This window comes from Lutzomyia longipalpis, chromosome 4, assembly GCF_024334085.1.
Source record: "Lutzomyia longipalpis isolate SR_M1_2022 chromosome 4, ASM2433408v1".
Classification (NCBI taxonomy): domain Eukaryota; kingdom Metazoa; phylum Arthropoda; class Insecta; order Diptera; family Psychodidae; genus Lutzomyia; species Lutzomyia longipalpis.
In genome coordinates, this window is record NC_074710.1 from 773,128 (window position 1) to 795,234 (window position 22,107).

A 22,107-nucleotide genomic window follows, 5' to 3' on the forward strand; every position below is an offset into this window, starting at 1 on the left:
CATTCGCTCCAGAGATTCCCAATACCCATCATCAGGCGGAAAATCGTGGAAGTTTTTCCGCCGCACATCAACTTTGGATTTTTTTCTTCATCTCCCTGTGAATCCTTTATCTCGCCTCTTGCTATATGGAAGAAGATTTAAAGTGTCATTGGTGTCTGAATTGTACAATTCTTCTCTACAGTCGTTAGGTGTGGCATGGGGGTGTGGTATCAAATGTGATCAATCTGCTGACATGGCTTAAAAATTGGTGAACGTTCACCGTGTCGAATAGACGTGGAGATATCGATAATACCCCCATCTCCCCTTTTCCCCCCATTCCATCTCTCTCACTTTCTCTCAATTTTCAGGGGTAACAGGGAGTGAAAATGATGTGAAAACCCATGAGTCGCATGGAGGATGAGGTGGCAGGACCACACACACCGCCTCTATCTCATACTGCACCACACTGTTCAATTTAAGCATACTTATGTAAGTAGGTATACATATAAGTCATCTAATTTATTGCATATGGGAGAAGAAATCCCTCCAGAGAAAAAGCTACCAATTGAATACTAAGTGATTTTATGGGAATTTTATCTTACTTTCCCCCCTCTCATGCTCTTTATTCCTCCTCAAAAAAAATGGGGTTGTAAAATAATATTCATCGACATCCTTCCTAACCGCCAACCTTTAAGAAAATTTAACTTTTCTATGAGAATTCTTTCACAGAATGTTGCTGAATCAAAAGCACGAGGGTTAATTTAAGCGCAACCCCAGTGTGTTGTAAAGTGTGAAGAAAATTCTTTGAAGTACTTCACCATGATACTCAACTGTTATATATTTATATGAAAGCCAGGCAATTATTTGTGAATGTTTCCAAGAAACTTTTTTTTTTACGTCTTACCCCATCATTCTCTAAACACTCCCACCCACACATCCCCAAAAGACCCCCCATCCCTTTCCTTAAGAATAAATCTTGAGGAAGCAACGTAGTTGAAAAAAAAATCCCTCATAGCATATTGTCTTGTGGTGGAATTTAGCATGAATTTTGACACAGAAATTCCTGCAAAACAAAACTTTTCCCCAACAACGTTCGGCGAAAGAGTGCGAAACATCTTGTCATGGAAGGTGAAATCCCACCCACACTGCCTACGGGGGAAAATTCGTCAAAAGTGAACCTTTAATTTTGGGGAAAATTGATGGATTGATTTCGTAAAGAGAAAGTTTTTCACCCCACCCACTCGCATTCCCCACACGCGCGCGCGAGCACATTGAAGTTTCCTCTTCGGTGTGTTTAGAATTTGATTCAGACCATTCCCATATATATACCTACATACCCTTTAAAATATTCGTTGTGGATGCTTGTGCTGTGGGGAATTTTTCATTCCACAACGAAAGGAAAGTGAGAGATATACTTCTCAATTGAATTCGTTATACTTTATTTTGGAGACATTGCCGGATGCTTATGCGAATGTTACACGATGTTTCCTCACCAACAGAGTTAAAAGGAATTGGATTTTGATTTTGTGAATCGTCTTATGTATTTTATTGCAATGTTTTCTTGGAATTAAAGAAAAACTCCTTAAAGTCTTTTCTCAATGTTTCTTTTTTCCATTAAATAAATAGATTTCAATAGAAGCTTTTATTGAAATAAATCTTTTGATCAGAAAATTAGGATTTTGGTCAGAAAATTTTGCTGTTAATCAGAAGATTCTAGTCAAGAGAAAGTTCTTTTTTAGGCCTCGGAGAATGCTAATTTTGGTCAGAAAAATTTTCAGATTCAATTTTTTTTTTTTTAGAAAAGTCTGTTTATTCGCGAAAAACTTTTTAGTTTACGCGATAAATTACATTTTATTACGGACCAAGTGCTTTTGCATTAGTTCACCTTTCCTTCTATGTCCGATCTGTCATTTTTGCCGCCAAATCTGTCCTTTTCCCCACATTTCCTTTTTTTAACCACTCGAATTCACCACCATGATTATTTCGCGTCGAGTGCGCGCCAAATTCAAATAATATTTTTTTATCATTTTCGGGAACACTGCCATTTTGATCAAAACAAGTGTGCTATTCGTCCAGGATAATAAGCAATTGATCAGTGAAACAGAAGAATAATTCTTTTTGATTTAAACATTTTTCTGACCAAAAAAGCATTCTCCTGGCCAAAACGGAACATTTTCCTGATCAAAAAAATTGAAACCTGAATTATCTGATCAAAATCCAAATTTTCTGATCAAGAGATGAGACGCGCATTTTTCATGACCTTTCTATGCTTGATTTTTCACGTTTAAGCTTAAAAAAAATTTTAAACAATTAATACAGCTGATTAAAAAATTTTATGCTTTTATGCTCCACAATGAATTTAAAGCATCCCCGTTCGTTTTGTGTGAGAGAAAAAAATCGAAAATATCTATTCATAAAACTATGGTATTGAATTGATTGTCTCTTTCAGTGGTCTGCGGCTACCCTCTCATGCCTGTATGAATTAATATCAATTGAATTATCCACAAAAAAAGCCATTGAGTATTCAATTACGTGTAGGTACTTTTATTCGTGTTGACATTATCGGGGTGGTTTTATGCTATATTTATGTATCAGTCTGCATTAAAATTGATTATTTTAACATTGCCTATATTTCTCTGAGTGAAACCTTCAGAGTTATTCTTTGATATTTCCAATTAATGGCACCACCACAGTCCACAAATTGGCGACAACTATCGACAAAAATTATTATGTATCTAACCATTCTTTCCAGGTGAATGAAATTTGATGGAAAAACAACATAATATAAATTGATGTTAATTGTTCTATGGAACTATCCAGGTGGTAATAAGAGCAACAAGAAAATATGCTGTCAGGGACCTTTTGAACGAACACAAAACTCCTTTGACGCACATCTTACTACATACATCTACATACTTTTCGTACCCATCTGGAAAGTTCACCTTTTGAACGCAGGGACTATGCTTTTTGTGAAAAAGCTCCGTATATACAGAAAATTTCCATCATTTCAACTTGAGAGACTTTTGTTGGGGAAAAGCTGTGAGAGAGCGAGAGCGTGAGACAGAGAGGGTGAGAGAGAATGAAAGCTCAATTATATGGGCCAAAAGTAGCTTCAAGGAATTTGTGTGTTGTGTATATATCGCAATTTACTAGCTCCACATTGCCCCAACTCTCTCTCATTTCCTCTCACTCACACTTTATTGATTTTCCGCTATAAATGTTACACTTGCCCCAGACTTCTAACCACCCACTCACTCACTCTCACAGAGCAACCACCCTCCCAGAGCAAACACCATATCGGAGCAGCAGCTGCAGAAAAGCATGGTAGTAAGAGCCCGGGATAGCCTTTTTGGTTTTTGACTATATAGGATACCTACCTACCTACCTACATTACATACAGGAGAAACATCAGCTGCTTTATGCATTAAAATCACATACACTCTTCCTCTCTCTCTCTTCTTGGAAATATCCCTAAAATACACCAATCTATACATAATATACAGCAGGTTAAGTACCTTTCTAATAGCACGCAACAAAACTTGAAAGGGATGAAAAAAGAAATGCTTAAATTACCTTCGCAACACTGCGACATTATGTACGTTTTTTCTTTTTTGAATAGTGTCAAAAATGCATTTAATAAATTAAAAGCACGTCATTCCTTAAGAAATTTTGATGTATAATACCTATTGTAATATAAATTATACACTACCCTCAAAAACTTTTCAGATTTGTGGAAATTTTATATTTTTTAAGGAAAACCGATTTTCAAAAATCCAACAATTTTGGAAAGATACATTTCTCATTTTTCCTTAAACTAATTTCTTAGTTTTCTTAAGATTGTCATAAATTCTCTTAAGAAAAACTTATGATATCTTAAGTTTTCTTAAGCAAAATTAGGGATTTTTTAAATTTCCTCAAACATTTCTCAAGTTTTCTTAACAAAACCTTAAGATTTATAAAAAAAATACAAAATTTATTACATTCTGATAATCTATAAACTTAACATTTTTTTTAATCAGACGTTTATACTCACATGAAAATTTTTCGCGGTTAGTGTATCTTCATTAACAAAACTTTAGCATCTTGCGGAATTTGTGTTTAAATTTTCAACTTTTAATTACAATAACGTATAAATAATAATACAAGATGATGCCTTTTTTATTGCAACCAGAAGTGTTACTGTGATGCGGGGTTGTTTGTGATATATCGGGTAACCCGGTCAACGCGGTTAACCGATATATCGGTGTAAAGTGTTAACCGAAAGAAATGTCAAATGGTCATTCTTGTTTGAGAGCTCAAGTGAAATACACGCGAAGTTACGAGCTAAATAAACTGAGTTTTTCTGGAAACTATAAAAGTGGCGACGACGATAAAAGTGTGTATAGATAATCTGTACAAAAGTGCATAAAAGGAGTATAGAATGTCGGCGTTGATAGGCTCCATTGAGCCATATTTGCCGGGGCAAAACTTTGTACATTGGCGGAATCGTATGAATCATCTAATGGCCGCCAATCGCATTGATGACGCAGCAAGAAAGCAATCGCTTCTCATCACCCTGATGGGTACTGTTTGCTATGAGAAGTTGGTAGCACTTCTTTCCCCGGACAAGCCGGATGCAAAGACTTACAAGGAGATTATGGATGCTTTGGAGGCACATTTCAAGGAGACGAACAATGTGATTTCGGAGAGATGTCAATTTTTTATGAGAACTCGCCATGAAGGAGAAATGATTGATGATTACATCATTGAGCTTAAGCACATGGCAGAGTCTTGCAATTTTGGAAGTTTTCTCGAAGAAGCTCTGCGTGACCGGCTGGTGAGTGGTATCAATGACCAGCAAATTCAGGCGAAGTTGATCATCCAGGCGGATTTGACGTGGGAGAGTGCAAAAAACATATGCATCGCGGAATTTCGCACTCGAAAGAATGTTCGTGACATGCAATCGGCAATCGGGAAAGTCAACGTGGCCGACTCAAAAAGCTCGCAGCAGCGGAAGTGGAAGAGAGGGCCAAAGCAGCGTCAGGAATCGCAAGCAGAAGGAAATGCGACAGCTTGTGGCCGCTGTGGTATGATGCACGACAAGAATGAGTGTAGAGCAATCAACAGCACATGCCGTCTCTGCGGGAAGAAGGGCCACTGGGCCGCTGTGTGCCGATCGATCTCAGAGCTGGGCGAGATAAGTATTTTTGGATACCATCACAGTCTTCAGCTGGCGTCATCATCAGAGGCAACTTCTAACCCCAAATTTACTAACCCCATGTTCATTTGTCTTAGGTTGAATGGCACACCTGTCAACTTTGAGGTGGACACGGGAGCTGCGTGTACAGTGATGGCGCATGGTATGTACGAAAAACTATTTCCAAGTAGACCACTGGCACCATCTGATGTTCAACTAAGACAAGTTGATGGTAATGCTGTAATTGTGAGGGGAAGAGTGCCGATTAATTTGGGAAACAATCATCTTTTTCTTTATATTATCGATTCAAAATCAAACGCTGCTCCATTGCTGGGTCGGGACTGGATGGATGTATTGTTTCCGGGATGGCAAGAAAGAATTCTAGAGTCACGGGCAATTCTCGAGTTGGGACAAAATCATAAAATTCAAGTTGATCAAAATCAAGTTATTGCGGAAATTCAGAAGAGTTTCCCCAATATTTGCAATTTTGCGGATAATAATCCGATTAAAACGTTTCAAGCTCAAATCACGTTGAAAAACAATGCAACGCCTGTTTTTGTTAAGTCAAGGGTTCTCCCCTTTAAACTGCGGGAAAAAGTCGAGCATGAATTGGAACGATTGTGCCAAGAAGAAATTCTCGAAAAAGTCCAACATAGTAATTGGGCAAGCCCTATTGTTGTCGTGGCTAAGGGGGAAGGTATTCGCATGTGCGTGGACTTTAAGGTCACTGTGAATAAATTTGTAGAGAGAGAGCATTATCCGCTACCGGAGATCGATGATTTGTTGGCAAAATTGTGCCATGGGAAAGTTTTTTGCGCCGTAGATCTTAAAGGGGCGTACCAGCAAATTGCGGTAGATGAACGTTCACGGGAGTACTTGACAATCAGTACTCACAGGGGTCTTTTTAGGTATAAACGACTCCCATTCGGTATTTCCTCGGCTCCTAGTATTTTTCAATGCATAATTGATCAAATTCTGATGGGAATTGAGGGAGTACTCGTATATCTGGACGATATTTTGATTTTTGGCGAGACAGAACATGAAGTTAAAGATACCCTTTTCAAAGTATTGGGGAAGCTGAATGATTTCAATGTCAAAATTAACACTGAGAAGAGTGTGTTTTTTGTAAAGGAACTAAAATTCCTGGGGCATGTTATTTCGGAGCAGGGTCTTAGACCGAATCCGGACAAACTACATGCGGTAGAAAATGCCCCACAGCCTAAAACACTCAAGCAGCTCCAAGCTTTTTTGGGATTGATTAATTACTACGGTAAATTCATTCCGAATCTTGCCACCCATTTGAGGCCACTATACGATCTGTTGACGAAAGAAAATCATACGGGACAAAAGTTGAATTGGGAACCGATACATTCAGAATGTTTTAAGATGTGCAAGGGATTGCTTAAGAGCAATACCATCTTAACGCATTTTGATCCCAAACTACCTTTGATTGTGGCAGTAGATGCGTCACCTGATGGATTGGGGGCAGTGCTTTCTCACGTATACGAAAACGGGGATGAGAGACCAATTTATTTTGCCTCGCGAAGCCTTAATGATGCCGAGTACAACTACTCTCAGCTAGATAAAGAAGCCGCGGCCGTGATTTTTGGGATCAGGAAATTTTATAAATTCCTGTACGGCAATCAATTTACCGTTTATACTGATCATAGGCCTCTAATATCCGTCTTTGATGCAAGGAAAAATGGGGGGACTCTACTTTCACCACGTATGATGCGCTGGCAGGCGTTGATATCGTCAATGGATTGCGAACTCAAATACAGACCGGGTAAATCACAAGGGAATTGTGATGGGTTTTCAAGACTCCCAGTAGACGATAGTACGGACGGGTGTTTAGATTTTCATTGGCTAGGGTTCGATGAGATTAATGAGTTGACATCGCTACATGAGGTGGGGAGCCCAATTAATTTTGCAATAGTTCAGCAGGCCTCTCGAAATGATCGTGAGATCGAACGAATCAGGGAAATGATTATAAAGGGCTGGCCGGAAAATCCCACTCAACTTCCAGAGTCGCTAAAATATTATTGGAAGTTCAGAAATGCGTTGTCAACGGAAGACGGGTGCGTATATTACGGCTATAGGCTGGTGATTCCGCGAAAATTGAGAAGGAAAATTCTATACATTCTGCACGAAACTCATGTTGGAGTTGTGAGAATGAAAATGGTGGCGCGATCGCTGGTCTGGTGGAAAGGTATAGATGGGGAAATCGAGAAATTCGTGAAAACTTGCGAAGCTTGTAGCGTAATGGGGAAGTCCAACGCGGAAAAGACGGTACCTTGGAAAAAGTCGACGGAACCTTTTGAAAGAATTCATCTCGATTTTTTCCACTATGCAGGGAAACAGGTGTTGATTGTAATTGATAGTTACAGTAAGTGGGTAGAGATGTTCATGATGAAGAACACTACCGCGAATGATGTACAAGAAGCATTGGATCAGATTTTCATGCGCATGGGGACGCCTAAAAAACTTGTGTCAGATAACGGTCCTCCGTTCAACTCGAGACAATTTATTGAATATTGCCAACAGAAAAATATTGAAGTCCTAAAGAGTCCCCCATACCACCCACAAAGCAATGGATTGTGCGAGCGCGCGGTACAAACCATGAAAACAATCCTTCGGAAAGAGATGGTTGAACAAAATTTTGCAGCACACAAACTACCCGAAGTATTGCGGAAAATAATGACGGGATACAACCATGCACCAACCACTGCTACACAGCTCTCACCGGCGGAATTAATGTTTAATTTTGTGCCAAACACAAAGACTAACATTATTAATCCCCATTTCAAGATTTCGAGTAAGGTTAGGAGTAGCTTAACTGATAATAAGAAAAAGCTTGTAACACCTGATCTGCCGAAGCCAAAATTTAACAAAAATCAAGCGGTGTATTACAGGGTAGTAGGGAATAGTTTTGCTAAATGGGTACCTGCAAAGATTGTGGAAATTTTGAGCTCCGTGCGATACACGGTAGCAGTTGAGAATTCATTGCTGCAGGCCCATCAAGATCAACTTAAATTGAGGGAGGAGAGGGTTGTTAGACCCTCAATTACATTTAAAGAATCAAGAGGAAGTGATATGGCTGAAAGTGATGCTTCGGATTCAGATTCATGGAAATCTGCTTCCGAGGGTGACTCAAGCCCAGAAAGTGGTAATTCAAGCTCTTCAAGAAGAATTCCACGAAGATCACAAAGAGTTCGCCGTCCACCTCGAAGACTGACATACAGTTTCTTTTGATGTACTTATTTCTTTCAGAACATGGGAGACCAGTAATGTTAGTGATAAGTTGAGAAACAAAATGAATTAATATGAAGGCAGATCTTATAAAAAAAAAGAGTAATGATATATCGGGTAACCCGGTCAACGCGGTTAACCGATATATCGGTGTAAAGTGTTAACCGAAAGAAATGTCAAATGGTCATTCTTGTTTGAGAGCTCAAGTGAAATACACGCGAAGTTACGAGCTAAATAAACTGAGTTTTTCTGGAAACTATAAAAGTTTGCATATGCGCGCCACAAAGAGTTAATAAACTCGTGATAATAGACATTTCGGGGTGTAATAAGCCATCAAGACAAGACTTATTTAACGCTACATATATACTGTTGTGTGAAAATGGTTTTTAATATTAAATCCACGTAGAATAAACTTCCTTATGTTCGCGATTTAACCCACAAAGACTTCTTTTTTAAGAGAAAAAATATTAATTACACGTAATTTATTATTACACCTTCCAAGCAATTCTTTAGGAGGACAAAAAAAGTAGAGGAATGTGCGCAAGAGGTGAGTAAAAATGTTGGGAACGTGTATGAAAATATTTACAGTAGCCAAATCTAATTACACAGCATATAGGCATAATAGTTTTCACCGCATTGATATACACTACACTATATACATAGTAGATTACATAATATGCTCTGGAGGAAAGGACAACGAGAGTGCTGTAGAAATAGCCATCGGGGGTGGTGGAGGTTGGGTTTTAGCTATCGGGAAAATTAGAAAAATGGCGCCAGTGTTTTTTTTGTACTCTTCCTTTCACCATGTGCTCCATTATGTAATGCTAAAAACAACATTTCACTGGTTGAAGCAGAAAATATTGTATGTATCAGTTAAGAAATTCTATCTCTATTCTTTTTGCCACGGAAAATTATTTATATTACAAGTATTAGAAATCTCTCATTTTCCCTTTATTTATTTTTTTTGTCCAACATATTTTCACCTAATATTCTCTTTCTTCCCTATTAGAGCATCTTCTGCATAACTTGTTCAACATATTTTCAATATATATTTATCCCCCTGAGGGATGCTCTTGGGGAATGTGTAAAATACTACTACAGCGTCGAAGTATAAAAAATCACCCTAGTGTGAAAAGGGGGGTGGGTGGGCGTGTGAAAATCCCACGAAGATGTGGAGAAACCTAATGAAATAAAAAAAGACACATAAAAAAGTTCCCGTGAGAAAAATTTTCCACCTTTTTTTTCCGCACAGCATTTGTCGGGGACCACCCAACTATTGTATTTCCCGTTTGCCCAGCAATTTTCCCGTGTCCTCCCCTTACACCCCTCATGCAGCACTGTCTGCGAAGAAAAGCTGACTAAGACCACAAACTTCTACTAACCACCCAACCAACCCCCCACGAAGATCACCTACCCAGCCGCAGACAATCAAATTGTGTGGTACAGTATCTCCCCCCATCCGCCGAAAAAAAAACCATTAAGAAAATTGAAAAGTTACCGCAATATGGAGATAAATGATGTAGATATTTTATGCAATTGACGACAATTCAATTTGAACTTATTGCTTTACTCCATGTAGCAAAAATATATACATATTTTGCATACTACGCCCATTATTGATTACAAAACTCCACCCACACGTTAACATTACAAGGCATTATTATAAAATACTTATCGCATCACTCTCGCAAGTATACTATGAACTAAAAGGGAGTTTGACTATAGTTTTCAATTCTTGTATTTTTCAATGCACAAACTATCCTCCTCCCTTGTGCCTTCCCTGAAGAGATTATATCAAAATAATATAGGTATCCTTGTGCATGAAGATCTACATTCTTACAAGACTTTCCTCTTTTGAAAGCACAAAACTTTCTCGAATTAATGAATTTTGAATCATCCTAAAGAATTTTTTAATAAAGAACGTTCACAGAAAAGTTAATTTGTAAATTAATAATTACAAAATTGCATTGAGAAGTTAGTTACTGGGAATGCCGAATATTGAAGCAAACATTTAGTCGTAATAAGTACTAGATATTGGGTGAAGTCTGGCTTTCTTAATTAAGTTGTAGCCGGGTTCTTGAACCAGACTTTAGTATTTTTAAGTCAAACTTTAGTTTTTCAGGTAAAGATTTTTTTTTTTAAAGTTAAGCTCTTAAAGTTTTAAGGAGATGTTAGACTAAATAAGAGTTAAATGCATTTTCAGGATATTTTTTTTAATCAATGCTTGAAGACGATCAAAATATGATTCAGGCTATCTTCACGCACTGAAATTTAACTAACCTTTGAATCCTAAGAAAGTGACAATCAAAAATTTAGGCATAACTTGAAAACCTTAAACCTAGTTAAAAAAAAATAAAGTCATAACTCGAAAGACTTAGACATAGCGTATTACTTTAGGTCTTACCTAAAAAGCATAATCCTGGTTTAGAAACTTAGACCCAGCTTAAGAAGTTTTGACTTAGGTACTTTAAAAAACAGAAGCCTAACTTTAAAACTTTTAGGCCTAGTTTAAAAAACTTAAGCTGGATTTAGTATAGTGATTTTCAACCGTTTATTTTACTTTATTGACTTATGCATTATACCTTCGGAAAGCCCTGTCTAATTACCCCAAAAAGATTCCTCAATTATCTCGGCTTATCTCCCCTATTCAGGTGGATTAATGCACTTAATCAGGTACATATTAAGGTGCCAAGGGAGATGTTTCTTAAGCAGATATATTTGTTTTTTTTACGATAAACTCCCCCAATAATGCAAAATGGTTGAATAAGCAAATTCCATGTTTTGTATGTTATTCGACGGTCATAAACTATTAACACTTTCGACCCACTCTTGCACACACACACACACGGTTCATCTCGACATACCAAGCCACCACACCCCCTCCCCCTATATAAGGCTCCTTAGTACCGAAGCAAGCAACCCCTTGAGGCAATCGACTGGGATGCGGCAATCCACCCACAAGAATCCATCGTGGTGAAAGCTCAACCACCGAAGGGAAACACTCTATCAGTGGGCTTATCAGGGATCTTAAGTGGGGATTATGTTGTGTCATATCTCCTGAGATTTCCCTCAAACCCCCATCATCGGGGGTTTTTACCACACACACACACACGTACACGAACAATCTTTGCCAGATGTAAGATGACGAAGAAAAAATTAGAGATTAAAACAAAACATTAATCTCAACAGAAAAAAAACATGTTGCCCTCTATATCTTGTGTGTGCTATTCTTCACACTAAAACTATGTCTGCGTTATGGCATCAATATGAGACAAAGAGGAAATTTTCTCGAGAAAAAGAATCTTGAAAAATAGTACTTAAATGCCATCATCCTCCAAAGAAAAAAATTCCCCCCAAAAATCTCTCCACGTCACAAAGAGGTTATTTAAAAGAAAAAAAATGAAGAAGTTAAAAACGATTCAAATATATAAAATGGTGAATGTTGCTATTAGTGGATTAATATTCAAACATTATGTAGGTATATAACTCATTTCACTTGAGAACAAAAATTCAAAGAAAAAAATATTCATAAGTTTTTTTTTCTGTGAGAAAGAAAAGAAAATATATCAAGTGGATACAGTACTAAAGAAAAGAAGTGGAAAAAAACAAGAAATGTGTGTAAGATTAAAGTGGAAAAGATACTTTGAGTATATGTACACATCTTGTCCTGCTCAGAATCACAGAAATGTCGCGAATATATGGTGAAAGAAAGCAATGTAATTTGATATTCAAATTGCAAAGAACGCGAGGAATTGTAATTCGACTTCCTTTCCCAAAAAAAGAAGAAAGAAAGCTTTCAAGGAAGAAGTATTACAGAGTGGATAATTACTTTAGTAGAGTACAACGACTACAAAAGCTCAAGTACTTTAAGCTTAAGCTTTAGTAGACATCAATCGTTAATGTTTAAATGATAGTAATTGGTTTAATCAATCATTTCTGTTTATTCAAGCGCGTATGAAATTATCTCTTTTTTTTTTTTGTTTTTAAATTATGCTCATTAATCTGTAAAATTATGTATACCTTTCTACCCCTCAGAGTGAGCTTTATATAAACAAACAAAACTGTGTATATATGTAGCTTGTTATACATTTTACTTATTCATTCGGAAAGCAAATAGGTAAATTGCTAATCTGTTGTTTTGAGAAAAGCACATGGATAGAAAAGCAAATGATTTAATATAGCATACCTATTTAATTTTCTCAACTCTTAGTTAATAATTCGGGGAGTATTTTGCGCATTTAGCAAATTACTTAGAATGTAAAATGATATCAATATATTTTGTGGTGTCTCATGTAACCTCTCTGGGAAATTCATACACATTTCCCTCAAGCTTTGCTTTTCACTTTAATTGCTGTAAAAATGATTTTTAGTTTTTTTCACAGCATTGAACTTGCATAGAGACATTAACCCCTTCATCATGAACTCCAATTCTTTTTTTTTGGCTTTTCTATGCTTTTCTCTATTTAAATCTCTTCACAAAAGCAATATATTAAAATAAAGACTCCTTCAAGTTTCACACAAACTAACCACTTTAGCCCCATTTTTAAGTGAAAACATTATACAAAAAAGTAAGTATATAATACTCCACTTGAGTCTCCTTTTCTTACGTGAAAAAATTTACATCATGTCCTGATTCTGAGAAGGATTAGTGTGATTGTGTGAGAGAGTTGGGTTTGTGTGGGAGAACATAATGGCTTGAGGTGATGCGCATAGAAAGGGGTAAAAAAGTCAAAAGTAGTTATGCTAACAATACCTGGAATAGTTTCTGCTCCACTTTTGCTGTCGCCGGAATTTGTACCTTGTAGAATTTCTGATCGAATTCCGGGCCGTGGTCATTGATGTCCTCCACGGTAATTACTACCCTTGTCGTTGAGGATAACTCCGGGGTACCATTGTCTTGCACCATAATTTCCAGAATATGTTCCGATTGATTCTCTCTATCCAATTTACGACCAGTTGTTGATATAACTCCTTTTGTAATTAGAAATCAAAACGAAATGCGCATCATTTCTATGCTGCAGTTAAAATCAATAGTAATTTGCATAAAACTAAGATGAGTTTGATGGATTTAAAGAACCATCTAACCATAATAAAGCTCTAAAATTGCCATATAGAGATGCAATGAAAACAAATATAATTCTTCCAACTTACCACTTGTACTGTTAATTGTGAAGAATCCCTCAGGATTTCCGGAGACAATTCGATATAAAATTCTATTGGATGGATCCACATCACGATCCGTAGCATGTACTTGAACAATTTTCTGGCCACTGGATCCTCCCTCGGGTACGGCAGCATAGTACACCACATCATCTGTCAGTGGAACATTGTCGTTTTCATTTTCAATCTCAATGAAGACCTCTGCACACGAGTGCAGGGGTACAACACCATGATCCTGTGCACAAATTGTCAGCCAATAGTGGGGTTTTGATTCAACATCAAACACCGCAAGCGTCCGCACGTTGCCTGAATTGTTGAAAGAAAAAAAGGTATCAAAGTGAAAATATGTATTGCAGCACAGTATATAAAGCAATTTAATCGAGAAGGAGAAAAAAGGGCACAAAGAAAATTCTCGCTGCAAAAATCCCCTTCCCCCCAGCATTGGTGGTTAGTAGTCCACTGCATGCGGAGTATCGAGGTGAGGTCTCGTAAATCGCTTAAAGGATTCGCATGGATGCATTACATCCAAGAGCAAATGAAAAGAATAAAAAAGAAACTGTGAAAAAGTAAAAACGATTGAACATCCCCATCGAAGAGCAATTCCATTTTCCATTACATAAGAAAAATTACGTTAAAAATCAGCGATATATCTTTTTTTTATGTTTTACATCATAGGCATATAGTTAAGTATATAGAGTTTTTATAAGCCTGCAATTGAAAGCTACATAAATTTAATAAAATCATTTCTATGAATATTCTGCAGCACAAAATGATTTTTTTATATTTACCAAAAAATATTGTACATATATTGAAAATAAATTATTAAAATGAGATTTCATTTTATTTTAATATGAAAAACCCCTCCATGTATATCCTGAGCAATGCGTAATTTATTGTTCATGTCTGCTCTAAGGGTTGATTTTGCAAATTAATTCTACAATATTCAGCTCGCATTATATTCCGTGCCACTATTTAATTAAAATTCTCCATTTAATTGAATTTTTCCCGCCTTCACATTTGACTTAACGGGCACATTATCCCATTTATTTATTCAAACACAATCCTCTCGGTATGTGTACTATGTACCTATTTAATAAGGTTAAGTCGTTCAAGCCATAGATTAGGGAGAAAACGATTGCATTTGAGATGTAATTTCTTAAAAAGAAATTAATTTGACAGCTTCTTATAAATGTATTGAATTTGTTGAATGATTTTTTAATTACATAAAAAACTTTTATGTAAAAAATCAAATCAGGGCAAATCTCTGCCATTTTTCCCGCCAAATGTTACATTTTCACCATAATTCCTTTTTCACCATTCAAATTCACCATCTTTTCTATTTCGCCTTAGGTGGACGCCAAATTCAAATTAATATTTTTATTAGTTTCCGCAACAACTCCAATATAGTGCTCATAGTGCTAAATAAAATTTAAAAAACTTTGATTGATTTTGAATCCTGCTTCCTTTAATAAAAGAAAATATCAATTTCAGGATTTTCCTCATTACCCACATTATCAAACTTAAGTCATTATACCTCCCGGGGGAACTTAATATACGTAGGTAAACATATATAATACCAGTCGATTAATGATAGTTTATAAACATTTTGTAGGGGTGAAAGAGCACAAACACATTGCGCTCCAATTATATTTTCATTGATGCTTTTGGAAAATGTTCTCTCCCTTTCTCTTTGGGAAATCCCTGAAACTTCTGCCACCCGCCCCTTAGTACGGCCTCAACGACACACATCATCCTTATCGGAGAAACACCCAACATTATATATCAGTCAGGGAGAGTATTGAGTTTGCTGTTTAAACTTCGTCTACTCATGAATGTAAAATGGTAACTTCATCTCTCATCATCGTCGTCCTTCCTACCCCCACCCCCCTTTATTTTGCACACAACCACCCTTCAGACTCCCATGACACGGGGAGGAAGACAAGGAGGAGTGTCTCTCTGAATAAAATGCATATACACCTACTACATACCTACATAAATACATATGTGTATGCCAAGGGGTTGAGAATTTTGAATGGAAAATTTTGAATTTGAAATGCAAATTATATATGTATATAGAGCAGCAATGCGAAAATTCTCCTTTCTAAACACTATATTGTGATTTTATACGCTACATTAGAGAGGTGTTGGATTACTTTTAAATTTTCTCTCTAAGATATTCTTGGACTGTTTAAAAAAAGTTTTTTTTTAAATCTAATAATTGATCAATTTAAAGAATTTTTTGCAAGAATAATTTCACAATAAAATTCATTTTTTTTTACATGATTAGGTAACTTTACGGAGGAAGGTGTTGGATTAAAAAGAACGCCAAACCCAAAAGGTTCAGATTACTAAAACCGCTGCACTTTTAACAGTTAAAGGAATAACGTTCAACGTTTCTTTTTTGACGTTTAATATTTTTTTAAAAAGGATTTTTTTTAAATAATGTTTGGCGTTCTTTTTCTAAAATTTGAGATTTTATTTTCTTACGACTTTTTTTTCTAACGCATCATATTTTTTTTCTAACTTCTTATGGTTATTTTTTAATATTCTTCATTTCTTCTCTTATATTTGACGTTTCTCTTCTAACGTTTGACTGTTTTTTTTTAAATTTCTGAATAGATAATACCCTACATTTTAAAATCTTCTTATCTAATAATAACATAAGTAATTGTGATTGAAAAAATATTTTTTTTTACTCTTTCTTTTTTAGTACTTTTCTTATCATTTACGATACATTAACCCCTTGAAATTGGAAATTGAAGAAGAAGTAGGTGATGGGCTTCCAATAGGCAATATTTTATATAAATTTAAAGTTTTGAGCGAATGATTTCTATAGGAGACGAGCTTCACTTGACAAGAGATGTTCCCATAATATTGAAATATTCCTATTTTGCATTTTACACATTTCCCACATCATGGTTTCCTGTACGTTACACATATTCACCATCTCTCCTCCCGCCCGACCTCTTTCCCGGACATTCACCCCTCCATCCCCCTCCTCCGCACAACACCACCGTAGTTTCCATCTAAAGGGAAATCTGATGAGTTGAATTTCATCATGACATTGCCAATACTACACAACACTATACAACACAGAGCCTCCACCCTCAAGGCGCTTCTTCCTCCTGGCAAGGACAAATATGGTTGAAATCAACATGATTTTCATACAAACTCAAGGATAAAATGAAACACCCGTCAATTACACATCTCATCTTATCAGTCTTTTATATATATTTTGTACATTATGTGAGTCACAGCGCATAATTGTTACTTTATACGTTTAGGTCTGGCTAAAGAAAAAAAAAGAATGGAGAAAAGATTTTTCTTCTTTCATTTGATTCCCAAAGAAAAGAAGAAGAAAAAGCAAAAGTATATGTGGAGAATTACCCAGACTCACAGACATTATAATGAAGTATACGCATGAAATTGTTTGACCCCACTTCACATCAATTACATTAATTGTGGTAATTGATAGAATTTCACCAATCTATATGACTTTATCACCAATACCAATATTATATGTACATTATATTCAATTTTGTTGCTCTTGAAGAAGAAAAAATCAAAAGATTTTCATTTTAATTGCAAAATCTCTTGGCGAGCATCAAAGAAACTTTCGCAGGACTCTCCACTTTTTTTTTCTAATTAATAAAATTAAAGCAAAAACAACCCCTCCTCTAAGAGACACGACCACCCTCAATTCATTCCTCATCTTGGCAATTATGATAAAAGTATTGTAGCACGAAGTGAGTCGTTAAAATCACGCGATATATACAAAAATAATGTAATTTGGAAAGTTTCATCCTCAACCCCGCACAACAATCTCTCTGCATTTTCCTTTCACTCACAAAAAACTTTAAATCTCCCATATACAACCATAATGACTTCTCCGCATATAAAACTCCTCTATAACCATTTTCCTTCCGTGCCTAATTAGTGTTTCTCAAACTTAAGTCCCGGCATTTCTAATTGCTGATTCTAACTATATGTAATTTTCCCTGAATTCCTCTACGACACAAGAGCTGTATATTTTGTGAATATTATCTAATAAATGTCAGGATCATATTATTAAGTTTTAATAAATTTTAAGTGACATAATAAAACTCAATCAAACTTAATTTTCAATTTCAATTTATCTCACATAATTATGCTCAGGTGTGCGTCAAATATGTAATATTTTAAGAATGTTTTTAACAATTCTTCCAACAAATTTCTCATCTTAAAAAATAATTTTTAAATTAATAAAAATCATAAGTTAAGACTAATTACTAGACTCTAATTTGCCCATAGTTTATCATGCAATAAACATAAAGAAATGGCACTCAAATTCCTAAATGAAACTGAGGTACAACATAATGCCAAAAAAACAATTGAGAGCCACTGATTGAGGCATATAAATTCCGCAAGGAACCTCTTTTGTGCTCTCCTACCACATATACGTATAATTTAGGTAGAATAGTCAGTGTTAAATGAGCATTTTTGGCAGTTTCCGAAAGAGCTGGTTGCTTTTAGCGTATATTGTTGTACAGCATTGCTGGTGAAAGTCATGCTAACTTGCTCACTCACATTACATTTGGGCAAAATAGGGGGATGAGAGAGTAATCTGTCAAAAAAGGGAGGATTCATTAAAAGAAAATTATCCTAGATTGAAATAGTTCCGCCGCAGAGAGAGAGAGAGAACGAGGCTATACCCTCTTAAGGTACGAAGATGAAGCTTTTGGGTTTGAGGGGAGAAGTTTTCTCTTTTTTATTGTTCTACTAATTATTGGCGAAAGAATAATAGAAGAACGTAATTGTGAAAATCAGTGCGTTAGGTCTGATTAAGGGGGATTTATCTGGACGAAATTATTCGGATCTTTGGAAATATTCGGATTATTAGTCGCTAATATATAAAAGATTCGCCAAAAAAATTCAAATATAAGTCTAAGCCTAAAATAAAAAGTAGTAAATTCAAGCTGTAGAGTTCTAAATTCAAGACATTCAAGATAAAAAGTAATAAACTTAACCCAAAAAAAGACTTAATTCAAGACGATAAATATTTGGTTTTCAGTCCCAAAACAGTACAGATTGATGAACAAAACTTAAAAAAAAATCATTAAAATCTAAAAAAAAGAACTAAATTCAAAACCGAAAAATCTTAAATACGTTTTTGGATTTTTTTTATCGGTTTTGATAGCAAAAGCTATTCATTTGAAGTGAAATATTCAGAGCTTCGCAAGGAGTAGTACCTAATTTTCAGACTTAAGCTTAAGCTTTTAATGCTTTAATAATCTTATTGCTTTTAGTAATAAAATTCGAAAAACATTTTTCGGCCTTTATTTAGTACTTTCTAGATTTGAATTGAGCAATATTTAAGCTCAATCTTAGCCTTTTAAAGACTAAAATCGGAATATTTTTTTCTGGTTGAATTTAGTATTTTTCATGCTTAAATTTAGTACGTTTAGAGGTTTGAAATAATCACTTTTTCTGCACAAACTGAACCTTTTTAGGACTAAAAATTAAGAATATCGAATATTTTAATTTTTTTTACGAATCACTTGAATTTTTCTGAAGATCCGAATATTTTAATTCAGATAAAAACCGTTTGGATCTTTAGAAATATTCGGATGATTCATTTGAAAAGCCAAAATATTCTCAGATAAGCACCCCTTAGACTTGATTAGTTCCTTCCTAAATTTTCCTACTTTCCCAATAATTTTTTTTCCTTTATCTGATATTTAAAACAAAATATTAATTAAAAGTAGATTTAATGACTCACCCTCTGCATCCACGGTGAATAAGCCAAGTCCATCTCCACTGCGTATGCTGTAGGTAATTCTCGAGTCTGGGCCAGGTGGATCAGCATCTCGTGCCCGCACTGTCATCACGTGCGTGGCCATAGGTTGATTTTCCCTAACCCTCCCAGTGAGGACGAAATCATCAAACAGTGGCGGATGGCGATTTTCATTAACATCAACAATTTCCACGGTGACAGTTGTATCTGTGGCAAGAGAGGGGTGACCCCGATCGAAGGCTCTTACAGTGAGCGTATGTATTTGGCGCTCTTCAAAATCCAACGTACTCGTCGTCCTCATTGCCCCGGAGTGTTCATCAATACGAAAAGGTGGGATATCATCTGCTGCCTCATCCATCACCAATTTATATGCTACATCCCCACTTGCCCCCGTATCAGCATCCGTGGCCATCACCACAATCACCAATGTACCCCGGGGAATATCCTCACGCACTCGCACTGTATAGCCCTCTGGGACACTAAATACTGGTGCATTGTCATTAATATCCTCCACAGTGACCCGAACAATTGCATCCGAATAGAGACTTGCACCCCTTTCAGCTCCATCAGTTGCTCTTATTCTCAATTCATACACCTCCTGTTGTTCACGATTGAGTCCCCCATTGACGGTAACAGCTCCCGTGTCTGGATCAACTTTAAAATCCTTCGTCTCTGTAATTAGACTGTACCGTATCCTACCATTTTCCCCCGTATCCGCATCCGTGGCATTGAGAACAATCACCACGGTGCCATTGAGAGCATTCTCAGGTATTCGAAAACTGGTGAGACTTTTCTCAAATTTCGGTGGATTATCATTCTCATCGAGAACAGTCACAGGCAGAACTTTCGATATGGACTTCTGGGGATGACCCAAATCATAAACAGTCACATTCAGCACGTACTCATCTTCGCGTTCTCTATCCAGGTAACCAATAACTTTGAATTCCCCTGTTTCGGGATCAAGGCGAAACACCGAATCATTGTCTCCGTCAGAAATTCCAAAGACAAGCTTCCCATTGTAGCCTAAATCTCGATCACGGGCACGTATTACGGCTACCACGGTACCCAGGGGTACAGTCTCATTAATCCTAACTTCAAAGGGGAAATCAATAAATTCAGGAGTATGTACATTCTCACCGTATCTACTTGGGAGGGAGACAAAATCCTCTGAATGACTTGAATCACTTCGTGGCATATTATTCTTTTCACTTTCAGCCAGAATTTCCGCTTGACGTCGCGTAACACCCGTTTCACGGCACTCAGGTGCCCCCGAAGTTCGACGGATGTGTACCAAAGCGAATTGAATGCGCGTTATGTCGGCAAAGTGTGTACCATCCGTTGCTGTGACATTGATCTCCCGCCTTCCCGTTGGGATATCCACCAAATTGCATCCAATTGAAATGATCCCAGATGATGAGTCCAAATTGAAGCATCCATCATCATTGCCAGCAACCATTCGGTAGCTAATCATATTTCCCGCATCAAAATCAATGGCGGACAATGTGAAAACTTCCGTTCCCAATGGGGTTGATCGTAGAACTTCCAGGCTACATTCAGTTCGTTCAAATTGAGGCCGATTGTCATTGACATCCCTAACACGGATGTGAAGTTGCATTTCCGTCTGACGCCGATACGGTAGACCCCAGTCGGAGGCTCTTATACGCAGAATGTACTGCCGCCTCATGGATTCGTAGTCAATGAGCTTAGACGTCCGAATAATCCCCGAGAAATGATCAATATCAAAGGGAACTTCATTCAAATTTGCTATACTATAGGAGATGTAGGCATTCTCCCCGGAATCCCGATCTCTGGCTGTTACTTTGGTCACCGTAGTACCAGCTGGTTCATTCTCATCCACCCAAATTGTTGTGTTTGTCAACTCAAACACCGGGTCGTTGTCATTTATATCCGCCACATTGATCTTCACCTTTGCCGAGGATTGCTTCCTTGTTCCACTATTGCCCTGATCAATGGCCGACACGGTAAGCGTGTACAAGCTTTTCGTTTCCGTATCCAATGGCACAACCGTATACAACATCCCTGTATCGGGATTCACCCGAAATTCCCCACCTTCATTCCCCCCGACAATCTCCAAGAAGACCTGAGCATTCTTCCCTATATCCCTATCGGATACCTTCAGCCGTATAATTGGGGTATTCGGTGGTGAGGACTCTGGCACACTCACCTCATAGATTTCACGACTAAATACAGGCACATTGTCATTGGCATCCGCCAGGTGAACTGGGACAACTTTGTAGCTCTGCCGCGGAGGCGTGCCCCAATCAACAGCACGTAGTGTGAGGTTGTAGCCCTGGGGGGCAGCCTCGCGATCAAGGAGCTGATGTACCTCAATATTGTACTCCCCATGCCGCCTTGTTGGGCGTATTCGGAAGTGCCCACTGGGGTCCCCGTCGACAATATCGAGACTCTTTATACGTCCGTGAATACCACGATCCATATCTTCTACCCGGACAATGCCAAAAATGTGCGCATTAGAATCCTCAACTATTTCCGGAAGAGCTTGTGTGTAAATTGTTGGTGGATACAGATTTACCTACATTCGCAAAAAAAAAGACGAAAATACTTTTAAAATTTATGCGCGAAATTAATATTTAAGGTCTGTCTCAAAATTTTTAGTTGATTTTTAAGCCTGTTTAAGTTTATGTCGATTAAGTCAGTCCTTAAATTTATAGGTTTGTTTTTTAAGTCGGGCCTAAAATTTTAAATCTGTCCTAAAATTTGAAGATGGCTTTTAAGCCTGTCTTAAATA

The 22,107-nt window shown here is 37.0% G+C and overlaps 1 protein-coding gene across 1 annotated transcript in view; it reads right to left on the reverse strand.

Moving 5' to 3' along the window:
• The window catches only part of LOC129795765 (fat-like cadherin-related tumor suppressor homolog), a 94,791-nt gene that overhangs the window by 48,280 nt on the left and 24,404 nt on the right, over positions 1–22,107 (reverse strand). The window contains exons 4-6 of the mRNA XM_055837248.1: positions 19,323–21,891; positions 13,556–13,870; positions 13,158–13,375 (exon numbers count right to left, since the gene is read on the reverse strand). Coding sequence (XP_055693223.1) covers positions 13,158–13,375; positions 13,556–13,870; positions 19,323–21,891 — 3,102 coding nt within the window. The remainder of the gene's footprint in view (positions 1–13,157; positions 13,376–13,555; positions 13,871–19,322; positions 21,892–22,107) is intronic.